The following is a 21635-nucleotide window of genomic DNA, read 5'->3' on the forward strand; positions in this document are numbered from 1 at the left end:
GATTAGAAGCCATAGGGAAGCATTCAGCTTAAACTCTAAATATCTGGGCAGGTAATCTGTTCTAGGCACACACAGACAAGCTGGGAAAGGTAACTGCATGGCAAACTGGTTAACACTTCTCCTCACTCAAGATATTTTGTACAAGGAAAGAGCCCTTTAATTATATTATTCTGTACAGTAAACTTCAGTGTTATCACAGTCTTAAATTTCAAAAACTGATCTCCCATGATAACTGTGGGTGCACTGGCATGAGTCTGTGTTATTTATTCGGATTTTTGCTCACATCTTTTTCAGTAGTAGCTCAAGGGATACTAGATTAGCCATTTAGTTTAAGTTTTCTCTGTTGAAAAAATGCTTAGGTTGATTCACTACTACTACTTAACATTTCTAGGGTTACGCAGCGCTGTACAATTTAACAAAGAGAGACAGTCCCTGCTCAAAGAGCTTACAATCTAATAGACAAGTGAACGGTCGGTCTGATAGGGGCAGTCAAATTGGGGCAGTCCGGATTCACTGAACGGTAAGGGTTAGGTGCCGAACGCAGCATTGAAGAGGTGGGCATTAAGCAAAGACTTGAAGACGGGCAGGGAGGGGGCTTGGCGTAAGGGTTCAAGAAGGTTGTTCCAAGCATAGGGTGATGCGAGGCAGAATGAGCGGAGCCTGGAGTTGGTGGAGAAGGGTGCCTTCAATTTGTGAACTCGGGATTCTAGATGTCCTGTTTCCGTGACAGATTATTGCTTAGATTGTTTCTGAATTGAGTATAATGAAGGTTTGAATTGTGCATAGTGTTTTGCAGTTGAGCGATTGTGGTTAGTATATGCTTTCAGCAGCCACTTTATTCTTTGACATATGATACATAGCTAAATTTAATAAAAGGTACTGTGACTTATTTTTTTTTTCTGTGTGTTATCAGACAATTATGGATCTCCAGCCCAGGCCCCACCTCTAATCCCACCTCCTTTAGCCTCCCCAAACAGTTGGGCCACCGACCGCCTATGGGGTGTAGGTTTGTGTGCCACCTCTTGGATCTTACTTCTGAAGGCTTACCAACCTTCCAGCAGGGTTAAACAGAAATGGGATGTATCCAATACACATTGACTGCATTACCTTTAGGCACAACATTACTATACAAAGCTGTTAAAAGGAGATGCTGACTGGATTTGGTTTTACAGTTCTGAAGACTCCCAGTTCTGCTACCAAGATGGCTCTGTGGTACAAGATTGGGAGGGCCCAAAAACAAGCTAGAGACATGGATGGGTTGGCCCAATCTTGGAAAGTACTTTTTGGAGACATGGTGTTATGGTGTCAGTGCAACAATCGGCTAATTTTTTTTTTTTTTTTTTAACTGCTTCTCACTTACCATAAATTCTGGTCTTCAAGAGGTCCAATACAAAGAGCTACATGAAAGCATACATCACAAAGAGTAAAAGGCAAGTGATAAAATTGTGGGACAATGATACCTGCAATAAATGAAGTGCCTTCCTGGGCACTTTAATTAATCTCTTTTTAGAATGTGTTAAATTAGAGTCTTTTTAGACAGAGGTCTTGAAAAAATAACAGAAAGCATTTAAACACTAACAACTGAAGGGACATACAGTAGATTCTGCTTGAGATAGGAGTCAGTCTCAAACTGCAGGGACTGTGTGTATATATATACACAAGGCACTAAAAGCACATCTATTTGCAAAAACTTGTTCTACAAGACCTATGTAGGACTATAACCCCTGCAAGCATGCAAACGTGGATTCTGGTTGGACCCATTCTTTTGTACCGTTCTATGTAAAGTGTCTTTTCTTTCTTGCACTTTTACTCTTCATTTCTAATTTGTCTCTGATATCACCCAGAGATCTCTCTCTCTGGTTTTGTAAGCCCCATTGAGCCTGCATGTTTGGGGGGTGGGGGGGGGGGATAATGTGGGGTATATATATATATATATATATATATATATACACACACACATATATACATACTAGTAAAAAAGGCCCGTTCCCGAAAGAAATGAAACAGGTGCTAGGATAATGATGATGTAATTGCAATTATGTTAACAGTACCATTACCAAAAATCAGGGTGCATAATGAGTGTGTGTGTGAGATAGTGTGCGGGCACTCCCTTCCACATCAATTCCCCCTTTTCCCATCAGTTGCAGGGACGGCCGAATTTCAAGGGGGTGGCGGAGGTACAGCGACGGAGCAGTTGAGGACGTCCAAATTTTGGATGTTTCTGCAATGGGTGGTTAAGGACGTCCAAAATTGTATGTTTCTATGAGAAAGACGTCTTTCTCATAGAAACATCCAATTTTGGACATCCTTAACTGCCCATTGCCGAACCGTCCAAAATGTGGACGTCCTCAATTGCCCCATCACAGAAACATCCAAATTTTGGACGTCCTGAAGCCTCCCTTCGGGCCTCCTTCCCTCCCTGTGTCCCGCCCTTGTCTGACGCAAGTTCCATGAGGACGGGATGCAAGGAGGGCCGAAGGGAGGCATTCTGCTGCCTGCAGCGCTGCTTTCACGGAGATGAGACTGCGATTTCAATGCAGGGGGCCCAGCGGCAGACGGAGGGGGGAAGTGGTGGTGACCTCGGGGGGAGGGGGCGGCGAGGGCAGCAGGGGCCCGGCCTAGTCTCTCGGTGGTCCTGGGTGGGGATGGTGGTGCAAACTGGTAGCGTGGGTGCAGTGGCAATGGAGAGCTAAAGCGGTTCCCGAATTGCTTGTGGAGGAAGGGCTGAAGCTGCTCCTGCAACGTTCCAATGTCTCTCACTGCGTTCGTAACCATCTCCTGACATCAGGCAAGCAGGCTTCTACTGCGGGAGAGTGACGTCAGGAGATGGTTACGAACGCAGGTAGACACATTGGAACGTTGCAGGAGCAAATTATTATATTAGATTGATATCTCTCAAAAGAAATTTTGCTTGTCGCTATATGCATGGCAAAAAAAGGCCATATTAACCAGACGGGTGGAACACAAGCCTCCTCCATAGTCCATTGGAATAGATCTATACTTTTTATGGCAACCTGGGAGACGGGGACATGCACCAGGAACACTGTGCCATAGGGGCAAAGATTTGCAGAATTGTTTCTAGAGTCCTTAGGCTAAGAGAAAGGGTGGAAGGGGGAGGAAGGAGAGGGGAATATAAGTGAAGAATGAACTCTTGGTCGACAAGAGTTAATGGCATATGTGTTTGTACAGAATTCATGTTGCTTAACTTGATGACTTCCGGTCTGCTTTATTCGTGTATGCTGGTGTTTTTGCCAATTGTGACATTGCTGCTTTTGTTGTACATTCTGTTCAAATGTTCTTCAATAAATAAAGTTACAAAAAAATGATATCTAAAATTTTAGAAAACTCAAGGAAGAAAGGAACAAGATGAGATGAGAGAGGAAGGAAAATAAAAGAAAGAAAAACATGGAAAGGTTTGGAAATATATATTTTATTGAACACTAGCAATATGTTACATTTCAAGGTCAGCATCCAAAACAAGGGCAGAGCTGCATGGAACACAAGGGTAAGATGTTTTGTCTGGCTCTTGGGCTCCTGACAATCACACAAGTAGTCCCACTATGTGGCAGAAACATAAATCTTTAGTTACTACTTCAGTATCTGTCATCCTTTCAAGTACTTTCTTCTTTCATCACCATAATTTCAGTTTTGTAATTGAACAAGACAGGTTGTTTGGATCAGAGATAAGTGATTAGCAATGCTAGGTCAACTAATGAGGAAGAGAAACACGGGAAAGATGGAAAAACAGGTGAGGGCTAAAGCAGAAGAGAGGAGAACTGATAGCATGATGGAGGGAAGAGTGTGTAAAAGTAGTGGAGAAAAGTGGAGAGAGGGCAGGAAAGGTGTTAGGGTGGGGGAGAGTGGGGAGTTTGATATGAAGGACTGAGCTGAAGCCCTCCATAATCTTCTTACACTACTTTGTACTTTATTTAGAGGTGTCGGGAATGTCCTCTGCTAACCTATAGCAACCAGTCAGATTTCTCAGCTCAACTGCTCCCTGGCTCAATTGTGGATGCTGAAGGGTGGGTAAGAGTCTCCTCCACCACTCAGCAGCTGGATTCCAAAGAGAGCTCATTTGTTATAACCACTGCAACAGCTGGACTAAAGAGGAGAGGGGGGAATGTAAAAAATTCCTAGGTAATTGTAAATAAAAAGGCTCATGTCACCAGATCCCAGCCTTGGTTTGATTTATCTGAAAAGCAAGTGAGGAGTCATCACATAACATCAGCTCCAGAAAAAAAAAAAAAAGAATAAAAAAATGAACAGGAAAAGAACACTAAAAATGAAACCTGTACTTGCTAATCAAATTCCACTTGCACAGTTCAGTTCCATGAAGTGATGTTAATTCCCAGAGAAACAAAATTTAAGAAAGTGCCAACTGACTTTTCCCAAGGTGATTTGTATTTTAAACAGGTTGTTTACCGAACACGCCCAATGGACAAGGGGAGCATCTGTCACTTGTATCCAAGCTCCGCTCTCCTGTCCCCCACCTGCTTAGGAAGCAGAGTCAGAAGCCTCAGAGCTGTCCTTTACATCTGTGCTTTCAGTGGCCTCGCTGACCTCACTCAGGTCTTTGCTATCCCCACTGTCCTCTGTTGTCCCTGCCACCACACCCCCACACTTCTCATCCCGGCAGCAGTCTCCTGGGTGGCTCTGTCTGTGTTCAGCCCTGTTCTCAATGGATCCTAGTGGCTTTGACTTCTCCTTTGCTTCTAATTGTTTTTTCAATTGCTGAAACAAAATCAAAACACAAAATATTAAAGAGGATTGAAGAAAAAAAAAAAGTACGAAGTTTCCATCTCAGTGTTTCAAGTTTATTCAAATACGTGTTTGTCTAGGAGCACACTCATATCTTAAGAAATCCAGGCGTTATACCCCTCACTGCCCCTTCCACTTCACTCCCCCAAATACTTAGAATCACCTGCACCTATCCCAGACTTTTCCCCCTTTGTTCCTCCCACTGCTAAGGATCCTCTGTACCAATCCCCTTGCTGTCCCTGTATTTTACTCCTCAACACCGTGTGCATGCTTAAAGTTTTAGTCCTCTCTGGCACTATGGGGGTTTTTTTACGTATCATTCTGGCCCCAATAAGAAAATTTCCTTCCCTTGCAAACTCCTATGCTGTTTTGTCATCGTTACTACTACTACTACTATTTAACATTTCTAGAGCGCTACAAAGTGTACGCAGCGCTGTACAAACACAGAAGAAAGACAGTCCCTGCTCAAAGAGCTTACAATCTAATAGTTACCCCAAGAGGGGTAAAATTCTGTTGTGTCTTATTGTCCTTGGTAATCGGAGAATTCCTTTTTATGTCAGTTCAGGACTGAAAGAATTAGCCTGGCTGGGTGTATGAATTCAAAATGACGTTTGGACCCTCCAGTTGTAACACTGTGATGCTCTCTGAATGGTTAATGTGATGTGTCACCAGTTAGCAAGTTAGTGCTCTGGGGTGGTGCTTGCTTGTCAGAAACTACATAGACAAGGGCTTGCCAGATTTTGGTCTTGGCTGGGGAGTACAGTAACATGGTCTGTAGTCAGAATCCTATCCCATCCCAATTCCTCACAGCCTCCTAGGAACTGTGCGTTACTGTACTTGTCTGGACACTGGCTAATCACAGTCCAGCGTAATTAGACAGCTGTTTTCCGAGAACTGTGTGAAAATATGGTTATTTGCATAGTACTGGATTTTCTATGCATTTGGAAGTAATTACAAGAGGTTTTTGTTTGTTTGTTTTTTTTTTGGGGGGGGGGGGGGGGAGGAGATTATATTATCTTCTTTTTTTATCAAGTACTTTGCTTTTGAGATTGTAACCAAAATTATAATTGAATCATTGAATAATAAACTAAACCTGGTGCCCCTATAAACTGCCAGGAAATAGACTGAGGGGCAGGACAGTTGGCCAGAGGCAAGACGGAAATCACTGTGGGCAAGAATTTGCTAGTATAGGGATCTGTGTGCAACTACAGCCACAGTCATGGTGTCTAAATACCCAGGGGTTGGCTTTAGTGCTACCCTTTCCTCTTCCTCCTCCTCACCCCCTCCCAACTACTAAGCTGAATAGAGAACTAACCTCATCCGCCATCTGTGTCAGATCACGTTTCATGGCATAGGCGTCCTCGCCATCAGCATAATATTTAGGCTCCACCTCACTGATCCTGTGTGAAAGGAGAAAGAAGTGTAGAATCAAGCTTCAACAGTAGGTAAAGCAACTCATCTGAATGCCCTATAAATATACAGGGGCCAATCTCGTATAAAGTGCTCCAAAAGTCAGACACTAAGCACAAATTCCATAATGGGATCTAGACACCCAGATTCCATTACAGAACACTAGTCGACATTTACACACCAACATTTAGGCATGCCCACTTACACCATGTCTACAGTAGGCATAAATGTAGCACTTTAGCATATAAATGACACTGTTCTATAAAGTATGTGTGTAACTGTGGAAGATGCCCATACCCCCCCCCCCCCCCTTGCATTTGTGTGCTATGCAACTTGCACATTACAATTATAAAACACTGCTCTGTGTCCAACTAGCAATTACAAGTGAACCTGTAACATCCACCCATGTAAGTGCTAGTATTCTATGAGAGTGCAAATGGCATGTACATTATAGAATGAGGGGAATAAGTCTGCCACAGACCCTGGCAAAATACACAAGCGCATACAAAGACACAAACATGCACATAGGATCCCCCATCTGCTGCTGCTGCAGAAGCAGCAGCAGGCAAGATGGCAGCAAATACTCACTGGAAGTTCAGTGTGTTGGAATACAGGTGCAGAGCTGCCCGGTTACTGTAAGAAAACATTGACAAATGAAGCTAAAATTAAGTGCTAGTTGACAAATGAAGCTAAAGTAAGTGCTAGTTCAGGCTGGTGTTTCCGTGCTCCCTTCCAACTGCTGAATCCAGAGATGCAATCTGCCCTTCCCCACAACCCCTCTGTTTTCAGGCATCTCATCCCACCTGTCTCTCCTTCTTTCTCCTACCTTTTGCGAACATGCAGAGACACATATTTGGCATTGAAGTTCTCAATCATAGCCCTGGAAGCCTGATCCATGAGTTTCTGGGCCAGCCCCAACCGACGGTGCGATCGTTTCACAGCCTGAGAGACGGAAGGTTGAAGGAAGAGATCAGCGCTTCCACTACTCTCACCACGCTCTCATCATAAAAAAAGTGTCGGGTACAGGACTTTTTTTTCAGTGCATTTCTGAATATGAGCTTTCTGTTTAAGGCTTTATTTAAATGGGATCCCAGAATGATTCTGCATGAGGGCCATCGGAGATGGATGAGAGTCTTGGGAACCCCTCGGAGGACTCGGATCGTATGACCTAATTTAAGGAGTACCCCTACCCTCATTCCCTGTGTGAGGCTTCAGGAATGGTGTGGAGTAGCAGCCTAGTGGTTAGAGCACCAGTCTTGACGTCCAGAGGTGCCCGGTTCAAATCCCACTGCTGCTCCATGTTATCTTGGGCCAGTCACTTAACCTTCCATTACCTCAGGTACAAAATTAGATTGTGAGCCCACCAGAGACAGGGAAATACCCAGTGTACCTGAATGTAACTCACCTTGAGTTACTACTGAAAAAGATGCAAGCAAAATCCAAATAAATACAGTTTTGCACTGGTGCACAGAACCTACTTTACCCAACACCAACTGTATTACTCCAGTGGGGTTACTTCCCCAGACTGTCTTAAGTATGTACAGAATGTGAACTCTTTTTTTTTAATCACTCTGTTTGGGCTTGCCCTAAGGTACAAATCTTCTGGGCCAAATTGAAGAACTGTATGATTTTGCTGCCAGGCAGAGGGTTGATGGGTACAGTGTACCAATTTTGTTAAACTCAGGGCATTTAGAGGGAAAGATAAAAGTGCCACTCTTCTATTTCATAAAATATATGTCTTGTTCCATGTAAATGAATTTTACAGTATTGGACCTCTTCTGGCAACCTCCCCTCCCCCCCCCCCCGGGCATACTAGCATTGGAGGAACCAGCTGCATCTTAGATACACTGCGGATCTCCCAAACACAAAAAGCGATTTCTTTTGATCTGGGATGCCTATTTACACACATCTTACACCCACGAGGTTGAAGTTTACTTCTGAATAATTTATAGAGCACAAACCAATACTGCTACCACCGCGTACTAACTGTGTTATCTGTTCCCCATAATCAGGGTTTGGAGTTGAGGGAGGGATCTCAGTTGGGCATCATGTTTCTTTGGTTTCTTCTTTGATTTTAGGCTCAGAGGGTTATAAGAGTTCAGACCCTCCATGGCCCATCTTGGTATGTATTTTCTGGGAGTTGGGGGGGGGGGAGGGGGAGCAGGAAAAAAATGTTTTAGACAGCCCCTGCCCTACAGCAAAAATCTCATAAAGCTCTCCTCAGCTTCTGCTCCTTGGGCTGGCTGAAGCTGGGGATTCTGTGATGGTATACAACAGCAACTACTCAGCTCTAGAATGAATCCAAGCTAGGTATTGGAGGAAGCTGTGGTCTGTTGCTTTCAACTCGAGAACTGCTAATGAGATGTCTGAGATGAATATGACAGGATTAAAAATGGTAAAAAAGAAATCTAATCTAAATATCTGCAAATGAAGGCTCATGGCCCTGGTTGTATGACTGGTTTTGACTGAGAAGGAGGCAAAGTGCTCAGCTGAAATAAATGTGTTGCTGTAACTGCACGTGCTCACACACAGGAGAGTCAGTCCCTGCAACAGATTCAGCTCTGCTGAAAATCAATTAGGGGCCCTTTGTGCATCCTGTTGTATACCTATGGGCCAAGTGGCACTTAGTGAATGCTAAAGTATGTTGGTGCCTGTTAAGCTTAAATAAACAGACCACTTAGATCTTAGCACAAAAAGTAACTTTAAAAGGGCTGAGATAGCGAAGATACTTACCTGTAGCAGGTATTCTCTGAGGACAGCAGGCTGATTGTTCTCACATGTGGGTCGACATCCACAGCGGCCCAGGAATCGGAAAATTTGCAAGCAAAATAAACAAAAGGTTTTGCCAGAGAGTTCTGGCGCACAAATCGCGCTCACCACGCATGGGTGGACGACTTCCCACCCGCCGCGTGAGCCTGCTACCTCAGTTTAATCAAAAAGCATAAAAATAAGCAAACAACAACTCCAAAGGGGAGGAGGGCAGGTTTGTGAGAACAATCAGCCTTCTGTCCTCGGAGAATACCTGCTACAGGTAAGTATCTTTGCTTTCTCCGAGGACAAGCAGGCTGCTTGTTCCCACATGTGGCGTATCCCTAGCAACCAGGCTCACTCAAAACAATGAACATTGGTCAATTGGGCCTTGCAACGGCGAGGACATAACATAAATTGACCTGAAACCATAAACAACTAACTGAGAGTGCAGCCTGGAACAGAACAAAAAATGGGTCTGGGGGGGGGGGGGGGGGGGGGGGGGGGGGGGGGGTGGAGTTGGATCCTAAACCCCGAACAGATTCTGCAGCACCAACTGCCCAAACCGACTGTCGCGTCAAGTATCCTGCTGAAGGCAGTAGTGAGATGCGAATGTGTGGATTGATGACCACGTTGCAGCCTTGCAAATCTCCTCAATGGAGGCTGACTTTAAGTGAGCTACTGACACAGCCATGGCTCTAACATTAGAGTGGAGGAGTGGCCAAGTGGTTAGAGTATTGTCCTTGACATCCAGAGGTGGCTGGTTCAAATCCCACTGCTGCTCCTTGTGATCTTGGGCAACTCACTTAACCCTCCATTGCCTCAGGTACAAACTTAGATTGTGAGCCCTCCTGGGACAGAGAAATATCCAGAGTACCTGAATGTAACTCACCTTGAGCTACTACTGAAAAAGGTGTAAGCAAAATCTAAATAAATAAATAAAAATTATGAGCCGTGACATGGCCCTCTAGAGTCAGCCCAGCTTGGGCATAAGTGAAGGAAATGAAATCTGCCAGCCAATTGGAGATTGTGCGTTTTTTGTGCGTTTTCTGATGGCGACTCCCCTCCTGTTGATATCAAAAGAAAAACAACTGGACGGACTGTCTGAAGGGCTTTGTCTGCTCCACGTAAAAGGCCAATGCTCTCTTGCAGTCCAAGGTATGCAAACTGCTTTCGCCAGGGTGGGTATGAGGACGGGGAAAGAATGTTGGCAAGACAACTGACTGGAACTCCGACACCACCTTAAGCAGGAACTTAGGGTGTGTGTGGAGGACTACTCTGTTGTGATGAAACTTGATATAAGGTGCATGTACCACCGGGGCCTGAAGCTCACTGACCCTACAAGCTGAAGTAACAGCCACCAAGAAAATGACCTTCCAGGTCAAATACTTCAGATGGCAGGAATTCAGTGACTCAAAAGGAGCTTTCATCAGCTGAGTGAGAACGACGTTGAGATCGCATGACACTGGTGGAGGTTTGAAAGGGGGCTTTGACAAAAGCAAACCTCTCAAAGCGAACTAAAGGCTGTCCAGAAATAGGCTTACCCTCTACACGGCGATGAAAACCACTAATCGCACTAAGATGAACTCTTACGGAGTTGGTCCTGAGACCAGACTCTGACAAGTGTAGAAGGCATTCAAGCAGGGTCTGTGTAGGACAAGAAAGAGGATCTCGGGCCTTGCTATCACACCAGATGGCAAACCTCTTCCATTTAAAAGAGTAACACCTCTTCGTGGAATCTTTTCTGGAAGCAAGCAAGACTTGGGAGACACCCTCTAAAAGACCCAAGGAGGCGAATTCTAAGCTCTCAACATCCAGGCCATGAGAGCCAGAGACTGGAGGTTGGGATGTAGAAGTGACCCCTCATTCTGGGTGATGAAGGCTGGAAAACAATCTCCACGGTTCCTTGGAGGACAACTCCAGAAGAAGAGGGAACCAAATCTGATGCTACCAGAAGAGCACAATCAGAATCATGGTCCCACAGTGCTGCTTGAGTTTCAGCAGTCTTCCCTACTAGAGGTATGAGAGGATACGCATACAGAAGGCCCGTTCCCCAATGGAGAAGAAAAGCATCGTGGGCCTGAAGTCTGGAACAGAACTGAGGGACCTTGCGATTGATCTGAGTAGCAAAAAGACCCACTGAGGTGGTGCCCCACGCTCGGAAGATCTTGCGGATTACTCCCATGTTCAGTGACCATTCGTGAGGTTGTATTATCCTGCTCAGCCTGTCGGCCAGACTGTTCTTTACGCCTGCCAGATAAGTGGTTTGCAGAAACATGCCGAGACGGCGCACCCAAAGCCACATCTGGACGGCTTCCTGACACAGAGGGCGAGATCCGGTGCCCCCCTGCTTGTTGGTGTAATACATGGCAACCTGATTGTCTGTCTGAATCAATATGATTTGGTTGGACAGCTGGACTCTGAAAGCCTTTAGAACATTCCAGATCGCTCACAATTCCAGGAGATTTATCTGAAGACCTTTTTCCTGAAAAGGACCAGGCTCCTTGAGTGTGAAGCCCATCTACATGAGCTCCCCACCCCAGGAGGGATGCATCCGTCGTCAGCACTTTTTGTGTCTGAGGAATTTGGAATGGACGTCCCAAGGTCAAATTGGATCGAATCATCTACCACTGCAGAAAATTCAGAAAGTCGGTCAACAGTTGGATTACATCCTTTAGACTCCCCGCAGCTTGGTACCACTAGGAAGCTAGGGTCCATTGAGCTGATCTCAGGTGTAGGTGTGCCATGGGAGTCACATGAACTTTGGAGGCCATGTGGCCCAGAAGCCTCAACATTTGCCGAGCTGTGACCTGTGAGACGCTTGAGCTATGGACACCTGGGACAGGATGTTGTCTGCCCTTGCCTCGGGAAGATAAGCTCGAACTGTTTTTGTGTTCAACAGGGCTCCAATGAATTCCAACTTTTGGACTGGAGTGAGATGGGACTTGGGGTAATTGATCATGAACGCCAGTAGTTCTAGCACCTGAATAGTCATTCGCATGGACTGCTGAGCGCCTGCCTTCGAGGTGCTCTTCACCAGCCAATCGTCGAGATAACGGAACACATGCACTCCTAGTCTGCGTAGCGACGCTGCAACTACTGAAATCGAAGATACTTCCTGTGAGCTGGAAGTATCGAGATGTGTGTGTAAGCATTCTTTAAGTCCAGAGAGCATAGCCAATCATTCTCTTGAATCATGGGAAGAAGGGTGCCCAGGGAAACCATCCTAAACTTTTCTTGAATCAGAAATTTGTTCAGGCCCCTTAGGTCTAGGATGGGACGCATCCCCCCTGTTTTCTTTTGCACAAGGAAGTACCTGGAATAGAATCCCAGCCCTCCTTCCCCTGGTGGAATGGGTTTGACTGCACTGGCCTTCAGAAGGGCGGAGAGTTCCTCTGCAAGTACCTGCATGTGCTGGGAACTGTAAGATTGAGCTCCCGGTGGACAATTTGGATGTTTGGATTCCAGATTGAGAGTGTATCCTAACCGGACTATTTAAAGAACCCACTGGTCGGAGGTTATGAGAGGCCACCTTTGGTGAAAAAACATCAACCTCCCCCCCTGCCGGCAAGTCGTCCGGTATGGACACTTTTACTGAGGCTATGCTGAACTGGAGCCAGTCGAAAGCTCGTCCCTTGCTTTTGCTGGGGAGCAGAATGGGCTTTAGTCACACGCTGTTGACGAGAACGAGCGCGCTGGGGTTTAATGGGCAGGCTGCCGAGAAGCAGGAGTGTACCTACACCTAGAGTAGGTATAGGGGGCACTCCTCCTCCCTCCAAAAAATCTCCTAGATGAGAAGGCAGTAGCAGAAGACACCCGGTGGGAGAAAGAATCTATAGCATCATTACGCTTCTTGATTTGATCAACCAGATCCTCTACTTTTTCTCCAAAAAGATTGTCCTCCCTGGCAAGGAACATCCGCCATCCGCTGCTGGACAGAATGATCCAGGTCAGAGACACGCAGCCATGTGAGTCTGTGCATCACTATACCTTGAGCAGCGATTCTGGATGCCATGTCAAAAGTACCCCTGGCCAGGAACTTGCGACACGCCTTCTGCTGCCTAACCACCTGGCGAAAAGGCTCGGCCAGCTCCGTAGGGAGTGCATCAATCAAGCTGGCAAGTTGACGTATTGAGTCCCGCAAGTGTACGCTCGTGAAGAGCTGGTATGACTGGATCTTGGCAGCGAGCATAGCGGCCTGATATGTCTTCCTCCCAAAAGAATCAAAAGTCCTAGCTTCTCTGCCTGGGGGCGCAGAAGCATAGTCTAGTACTCCTGGCTCTCTTGAGGGCGGAGTCCACCATCATGGAATTGTGGGGTAACTGAGACCTCATCAACCCAGGTTCACCAAGGATCCGATACTGGGATTCAGCTTTTTTTCGGGACCACGGGGCCAGACAGAGGGGCTGACCAGTTTTGCATAAGGACTTCCTTCAGTACCTTATGCAGAGGAACTGTCACAGCCTCTTTATGTGGCGAAGAATAATCCAAGACCTTGAGCATCTCAGTCCTGGGCTCATCCTCAACCTCCACAGGGAAGGGAATAGCCGTAACCATTTCCAGGACAAAAGAGGAAAAGGACAGACTCTCTGGTGGAGACAGTCTCCTTTCTAGTGGAGGAGAAGGATCAGAGGGAATCCCAAAGGACTCATCAGAAGAGAAGTACCTGGGATCCTCATCTGACTCCCACGAATGCTCCTGCTCAGTGTCAGATAAAACCTGAGTTAAGGTGCTTCGACATTGGACCTGCCTCGACGCCGAGGAACAGTGACCTCTACGGCGATATCGAGAGGTCGATGCCCTGACTGTGGTGAAGCTCCCTCCACCGAAGGGGAGTCGACCTGGGTGGCAGCTGACACTAATGCCGCAGGCGGCACCCGCAGTCGGAGACCTCACAGCAGGAGAAGGGCCTGAGTCCGCTGCAGGAGATGGTACCGAAGGCGCAAGCACCTATGACACTGAAGCTGATTGACATAGCAGTCCCTCCAGAAGCTCTGGAAACAAGGCCTGGATGCGCTCGTTGAGAGCCTCCATTGGAGAAGGCTGTGGGGTCGGTGGAACAGGCAGAATCCGAGGAGGTACAGGAGCAGATACCGGGCTGCTGGGAGACCGACGCATTGGCACCTCCTGTATCGAGGGGGAGCAATCCTCTCAGCGTCGACACTTCTCGGGTGCCGAGTCTCTCGACGCCCCGGAGCTCCCGGTACCATGTGTCGAGGGAGAGCGATGACGGTGCTTCTTTGCCTTCGCTCGACACCAGTCATCGAGACTCCTCGGTACCGACGAGGACAACGTGGAATCCTCACGCCTCCTAGGGGCTGGGTCCGATGAAGGCTGGTCCCTGGGGTCCTGCATAACAGGATGCCTTGAGACAGATGGAGACCCACTCAACGCCTCACTGCTCCCAGCACGAACTGGTCTCTGAGCAGCCATTACCTTTGCTCCCAACGTCGATGCTCCTGTCGATGTCGAAGGACCGGACAGAACCCCAAAAAGCTTTTCTCGCTGGGCCTCTCGAGACGCTTGGGTCTGTTTCTTCATACGAAGACACAGACTACAAGCGGCTGGGCTATGGTTGGGCCCAAGGCACTGGATACACCAAGCATGGGTATCTGTACCTGAGATGGTCCGGTTGCACCGAGAACAACGTTTGAAGCCGCTGGGTGTCTTCGATGACGGAAGGAAAAACGGCCTCAGTGAAATCAAACGACGAGATTGTGCCAAAAAGGAGGCGGCACAAAAAGGGAATAAACCCGACCGCGCGGCCCAAAGGCCTGTCACGTCGAAAAATAAAGGAAACTTTAAAGATGGACAAAAAGAAACAAGAAAACTACAGGAATCTACTCAAATTATTATTATTTTTCTTTTTTGTAAAAAGACGACAAAGAAATAAAGCAAAACTAAATCGCATAGAGTAGTTCTCTTTCTGGGCCTGAATGGAGCGCAGAGGAAACACTGCCGCACCTTGCCGCTGAGAAAAAAGAACTGAGGTAGCACGCTTGTGCGTCGGGTGGGAAGTCGTCTGCGCATGTGTGGTGAGCGCGATTCGCGCGCCAGAACTCTATGGCAAAACCTTTTATTTTGCTTGCAAAATTTCCAATTCCTGGGCCGTCGTGGACGTCAACCCACATGTGAGAACAAGCAGCCTGCTTGTCGTTGGAGAAAACAGAGTTACAACAACATTTTAACTGGACAAAAGAGCAGACTCATATCGAATTATGTGTAACTGAGAATATAGATAAATAGCAGGCCGTACCAGTGATGTTATATGTCCATGGGGCACATCATCAGGATCCTCTTCCCTAACAGAGACAGGAAGGGTTAGGAGGTGAAGGAGCAATGGGAGAAAGAAGACAGAGTGAAAGAAAAGTGTTTAATTTCAGCAGACAATGAAATACTTCTACAATAGCTGCAGCCATACCAGTGATTCTGAAACCTCTCCTGGTCAAGTTTTCCTGATACCTACAATTAATACGCAAAATTTATCTCACACATATTCACTGCGCATATCCTGAAAACCCACAAAGCTACTGCTGCAAATTAATCAAACTACCATCCTAAGTGCAATCCCCCCTCCTAGAAAAAGATAATACAGACATTTTAATGTCATTTAGCTAAGCAGCACAGCGATCAGCAGAAGCGCATTGTCAGGAAGAACAGGAGTGCAACTTACATTTTAGCCAGAACATAGCCTACAATCTTCCCATTTTCATCTTCAGCAATGTAGGACAGCTGCAGGAAGAGGAGAGAGAGAGGAGCTTACTGGCAAGCAGGGAATGAAACAAGCCACCCTCACAAAGAAAGAAGAGATGCACCAAATCTTCAGTTCAGTTATCACAAGAGCCATAATAAGCTCCACACTCTTCCAGGCAATATACAACAGCATCTTATGCAAGATTCTCAGAAAAAACACAAACTGTAAATGATAAAATTAATTTTTATTTCCCAAACGGAAGCTGAATTTGAACCCAGGAGCCTTTTTCTCTCTTCACAGATGCTCCAGCTTACAATAGCACTGGCCTCAGGTCAATTTTCAATCGTGATTAGGATTATTATTATTTTTTTTTTTTTTTAACAGGGGAAATGATCAAGATGGGTTGACGACATGACTTAAGGCCCTAATGCAGTTTGATAATTTCCCCGTAAATTAAAAAACACACAGACAAAAAGAAAAAACTAATCGTGACTTAAAATTAACCTGAGGCCTGTGCTATTGTAAGCTGGATCAGGGGTGTCCTTTGGAGGGGGGAAACTGTGTCAGGCACCAGAGGATCAGGCAGTGGCTTTGTGGCCCAATGCTCTCAGGCTGCTGGAATAAACATTGTTTGCGAGGTGGCTCGCAAGCAACGTCATTCGTTTACCATGGTAGTCAGCAACCTGAAGGACTATTATACTGCAGGTTGCTGACTTCCATAGTTAATCAAGCTGCGGTAAAAAATCATCTTTTATTGTACATGTATAACTCCCCCCTCCCTCAGTGTTTATGGAGAAAAAAAAAAATCTCATTGCTGCACACAGTATCTTTCAGTACCATCAACAGCCAGCAAGTAAATAATCCAAGTCTTCATTCCATGTTCTAAAATTTTTCCTTTGAAAATCTTGTTATCCCACTCCTTTCTTGTCTCCCTCCAAAACCTTTTCACAGACCCAAAGAATTAACCCTGTAGTACCTGTTCTCCATGTACTCTTCAAATGGTGACAAGTTATTAAGAAATGCATTCACCTTTTGATGTCAGTTATTTCACTCATTCTATAAATATCCCACATTTAATTGATTTATATTCTCCACTCCAGGAGTTGCTGCTCTCTCTCATGCAAAGCCATCTCTATTTCAGCAGCCAAAACCACATCAATGCCAACGCCTCCGCTGTATCTCCCAATTCCCCAGGTTTCACAATATTATGGTAACATCATCCAGTCTATCTTGAATGTATCAGTCATACTCCAATACACCTGTACTTTGGGATACCCCTACCACGTGTGGAAAGCTGTCTTTATGCTCACAGCAGCTCCAACATTCCTCATTCACATCTTTAAACATCTTACTCAGTTTCTAAGGTGGAAATTTACATTCCATAAAAAGGACCTTGTAACTACTACAAATCATTTCTATAGTGCTACCAGTTGTACGCAGCGCTTCACAATTGAACATCAACATTATGTTACTGTTGCTCTGGAAACCTCTCCCTATTCACGTGTTATGTCTTTCCCAAGCCCTAAGACGAGGCAGGAGTAGCTCTCTGGGCCATCATTCCTTTCGAGTGCCTGATGGAGCTGTAAAAGATGAATACCCCCTTTTCAGGTCTTTTATATCCATTTGGTTTGGATTCTCTAGGACATAGTAGAGAAATTAGATCTTCTTACCTGTTAATTTGCTTTCCTTTAGTCCCTCCAGACTGGCCCAACTGGGTTATGCACTGCTACCAGCATGTGGAGACTGAGAATTTCTGACTTCTAAGTGAGCCTATATCTAAACTGCGCAGTCCTTCAGAGAAGCAGAATACGAAGACACCAAAGTTCCCGTCTCCATATTCTGCTCATCTCTTGCATCACAGATCTGCACTTCAAGCACCTTAGCCAAGCTAGCAGCCAAATAACAAAAACAACAACAAAAAAACCCTCATAATTCAATTTGTCTTGTGAAAGGAAAGCAATCAAACTAGACCAACTCCTTGCAGTTCAATCTACACCAAATGAATCGACAGATACCACATATCCTCCAACAGACTGAACTTTCAAGAGAATACCAGAATAGGGCAAGTTCTGGGCCAGTATGAAGGAACTAAAGGAAAGTCAATTAGAAGGTAAGATCTAATTTCTTCCTCCTTAGTGTCTCTCCAGATCAGAATAGATTGACAGCTAATACCAAAGCAATGGAACTCATGCATGGGACCCCTGGAAGCCTTCAGAAACACCCAAGCATCAAATGCTGCATCACACCATGTCTGATAGTACTGGACAAACAAATGTAAGGATGACACCCTACAAGTGTTTCTGGGAAGAATCAGGGAGCTCTCGGCCCATGAAACCACTTGCCCCCCAGTGGATCCAGCCTCACCTTGGCTTCCCACCCAGGAGATATGCCGAAACAATTGCTTCCTTAATCTACCTAGCAATGGTAGCCTTGGATGCCATGAGATGCTTCCAACTGCCACCAAAGAGTACAAAGACGGTCAGAAATGCGAAACTCTTCTGTCCTCCATATTCCTTCAACACTCTCCTAACATCAAGTCTATCCAACTGAAACTGCTCTTCTGTACCTTTATTCTGTTCCAAAACTGACACAACTTGGTTGACATGGAAAGCTGACACCACTTTGGGAAGAAAGGAAGGCACCGGCCAAAAGAACCACCTTCTCCTCGGAAATTACCAGAAAAGGATCCCTGAAAGACAACTGCCTGTAATTCCAAAACGTTCCTAGCCCAAGGAGATATCATTAATTATGCCGCTGAATAGAGGCTCAAAGGGGGGTCTCACCAAGGATGACAATACCAAATTAAGACCCCAGGAATGAATGAAGGACGGCAAGGGGATTGCAAGAGCCAAACCATAATACAAAAACGAGCCAGATCTGGCATCTTCACTGGCCCCTTCCGCAAAAGATCCTCACATGTCAAAAGTTTCAATGGTGTGTCCACTGCCAAATGTACTATGTCTGCATACCACAGACTTCTTGGCCAGTCCAGAGCCACTAGAACCACTGGGCCATCATGGCACCCTATCCTTTGGAGAATTCTTCCCAGAAGGGATCATGGGATAAGCCAGGAGGCCACAACTGTGACAGGGTATCTATCTACACCCTCCAACTTCCAGTCCTTTATGTGACTGGAAAAAATCAAGGCCTCGGCACTGCAGTATGTCACTATGAGATCCATTATCAACCAACACCACCATTGCACAATGTTGTCATATGCGTCCTGCCCTAGATCCAGAACATTCCTGCTGAGAAAGTCCACCTGGACATTTTTCATTCCCACTCTGTATGAGACCAAGAGATCTGAAAGATGACATTTTACCCAGGCCATAAGGGCTGGTTCCTCTGCCAGAAGTTCAGACTGAAGAGGTCCTCAATGAGCCTCTGAAAGGCACACACTGAACAACTTCCCCCCTGGAAAACCACACACACTGTGGGGAGACAGCCTAAAGAACAATCTCTACTCTTTTAAAATCTTTTTTTTCCCTTTCTTAAAGAGCTACTGTTATCCCCCATGGCACTCAAGTTCCCCTCATACGACAGAGGGGCTGAGACAGAAAAAACTCACTACAACTCCAGACCCCCAGAGGGAGTGAAGGAGAAGTGCTGGGGAGGTAGGAAGGGGGGAGGAACAGCCATCCAACTGTGGCATCCCCATGGCAAGGGAGACCACCATGGATCTCAGCCCCAGGCAGAACCTAATACTGGTTAAAAAAAAAAAAAAAGAAAAAAAGTAGGTTATCAACCAGTAGGTCTCCCTCCCTGGGATCCTAGGCCCACCAAACCAACCTAGACTACACAGATTAATGCATCCTCCACCTGCTGGAGACTGAGAAATACAGATTATCTGAGGGACTGCACACTGCAGATTAGGCTCACTCAGGAATCAGGAATTCTCAGTGTCCACCTGCTGGTAGGTTTGCATAATCCATCAAATCTACTCTGGGCTGGTCTGGAAAAGTGCTAAGGAAGCTTAACCTGCAGGTACTAAAGATGGTTACCTCTTCCCAAATCAATCTGCCTTCTCAGCTCCTCAGAGGGCCTATCATGAAGAGACCCCTCTTTTGCCACACCCTACGGCTCCCATACATCTTTCCTGGTACAAAATTATTAAACCTTATGGAAAGGAACCTAGCAAATATTTTATCCATTAACCTGTCGGAAACCCATATATTCAACATAAGCACAACATATAGGCTGTTGGTCTCTATAGCCTTTTTATTCAAACATAGGTTAAGCTAACCCATTCAGTGGCGTATTCCCCACCTCTGCTTGTTCTATTCATATCCACTGTTCCTCCTTCCCCTAGTGGTGTAGCTACGGGGGGCCATGGAGGCCTGGACTCCCCCAAATTGGCTCTAGGGCCTCCGGTTTGTTTGTCCAGTGCTGGTCTCCGCCGCATTGCCTCCCCTGCTCTTCCCCTTACGTCATGTGCATGCTCATTTTAATTAAATTGAAAACGAGTACGCACGCGATGTGAGAGGAAGAGTAGGTCAGGCAATGCGGCGAAGACCAGAGCTGGACAAACGCTTCAGCTGGAGGAGGTTGGGGACCCCCATCAGCCAAGGTATGTGAGGAGGAGGGGGCAGCGGGCCAAAATGCGCCCCCTCAGTTTGGGCTCTGGACCCTCTCCATGTTGAGGTCTGGCTAGGTCACTGCCTTCCCCATTCCTCTCACATAAACCACCACCTACACTTTGGCAATCAGATAATGTATCTTTACTCAAGGGACCCTAGACCTCCTTTACCTCCTTGGGTAAATACAGGACCCTCCTTGCTACTCTTGGAGGCTATCCCCTAGAAGGTAAAATTATGCCTTACCTGATAATTTTCTTTCCTTTAGTCACAGCAGATGAATCCAGGAACTGGTGGGTTGTATCCGCCTACCAGCAGGTAGAGATACAGAACACTGAAGACTAAGCAGTGACCTTGGACGTCCAGCTCCTTACCACTTCAGTATAGATCTCATCCACAAAGCAGAAGAGAGGCAAAAAGAAGTGAAACAAAAGCCTTCCTCGCAACAATGCAGCAACAGCCGAACAAGAAATTTCAAGGAAAACTATAATACATCTACTTCCGTATCTCTTCTAGTTTCTCTTCGTATCTCTTCTTTCTTTCTTTTTTTTACATGACAGAAATTACTGACTCGAAAGAGAAAAAGAAAATGGAGCACGCGGCCACAGCAAATGGGTAGGGATCCTGGACTCATATGCTAGGACTAAAGGAAAGAAAATTATCAGGAAAGGCATAATTTTACCTTCCTTAGCCTCAGCAGCAGATGAATCCAGGAACTGGTGGGATGTATAAAAGTAATCCCCTAAACAGGGTGGGAAACCGCCGCTCCCCAAGAGAGCACTGTCGCCCCAAAATGAGCATCCGCACGCGCAGCAACATCAAATCTGTAGTGTTTAACAAAGGAATGTCGCGAAGCCCAAGTCGTCGCCCGACAAATATCATCCAAAGAAAGGATGCCCGTTTCAGCCCAAAAAGTAGCTTGTGCACGAGTCAAATGAGCACACAACTCGGAAGGAGGAGCCTAACCCTTGATAACGTAAGCTGAACAAATGGCTTTTTTAAGCCACCAAGCAATGGTTGCTTTGGACGCAGCATAACCTCGTCTAGGACCGGACAAAAGCACAAACAGATGGTGCGAGCACCAGAACTCATTCGTCATCTAGAGATATCGAAGAGCACGACACACATCCAGACAATGAAGAATAGAAAAGTTGTCCGCAAAATCAGACTTCCGAAAGGAAGGTAGGAACAGAGGCTGATTCAAACGAAAGGCTGACACGACCTTAGGCAAAAAGGGTGGAACCGTCCGGAGAATAACCCTCGAATCGGAAAATTGCAGGAAGGGTTCCCGACACGACAACGCCTGGAGTTCAGATATCCGACGCGCTGAGGAAATGGCTACCAAAAACACCGTCTTCAGAGTAAGATCTTTATCAGAGGCCAAACTCAGCGGCTCAAACAGCAACCTGAAAGGCACTCAGCACAAGGTTGAGCTTCCAAGAAGAACAAGG

At 46.1% G+C, this 21635-nt stretch overlaps 1 protein-coding gene across 2 annotated transcripts in view; it reads right to left on the reverse strand.

Annotated features, from left to right (window-relative positions):
• Positions 1-3410: 3410 nt before the first annotated feature.
• The window catches only part of LOC115463518 (N-alpha-acetyltransferase 10-like), a 28573-nt gene continuing 10348 nt past the window's right edge, over positions 3411-21635 (reverse strand). For both annotated transcript variants that reach the window (XM_030194100.1, XM_030194101.1), the window contains exons 3-8: positions 15590-15648; positions 15173-15218; positions 6995-7110; positions 6757-6801; positions 6074-6158; positions 3411-4731 (exon numbers count right to left, since the gene is read on the reverse strand). In XM_030194100.1, the coding sequence (XP_030049960.1) occupies positions 4495-4731; positions 6074-6158; positions 6757-6801; positions 6995-7110; positions 15173-15218; positions 15590-15648 (588 nt within the window). In that variant the 3' untranslated portion in view covers positions 3411-4494. The remainder of the gene's footprint in view (positions 4732-6073; positions 6159-6756; positions 6802-6994; positions 7111-15172; positions 15219-15589; positions 15649-21635) is intronic.

The sequence above is a fragment of the Microcaecilia unicolor genome, chromosome 2 (assembly GCF_901765095.1).
Source record: "Microcaecilia unicolor chromosome 2, aMicUni1.1, whole genome shotgun sequence".
NCBI lineage: Eukaryota > Metazoa > Chordata > Amphibia > Gymnophiona > Siphonopidae > Microcaecilia > Microcaecilia unicolor.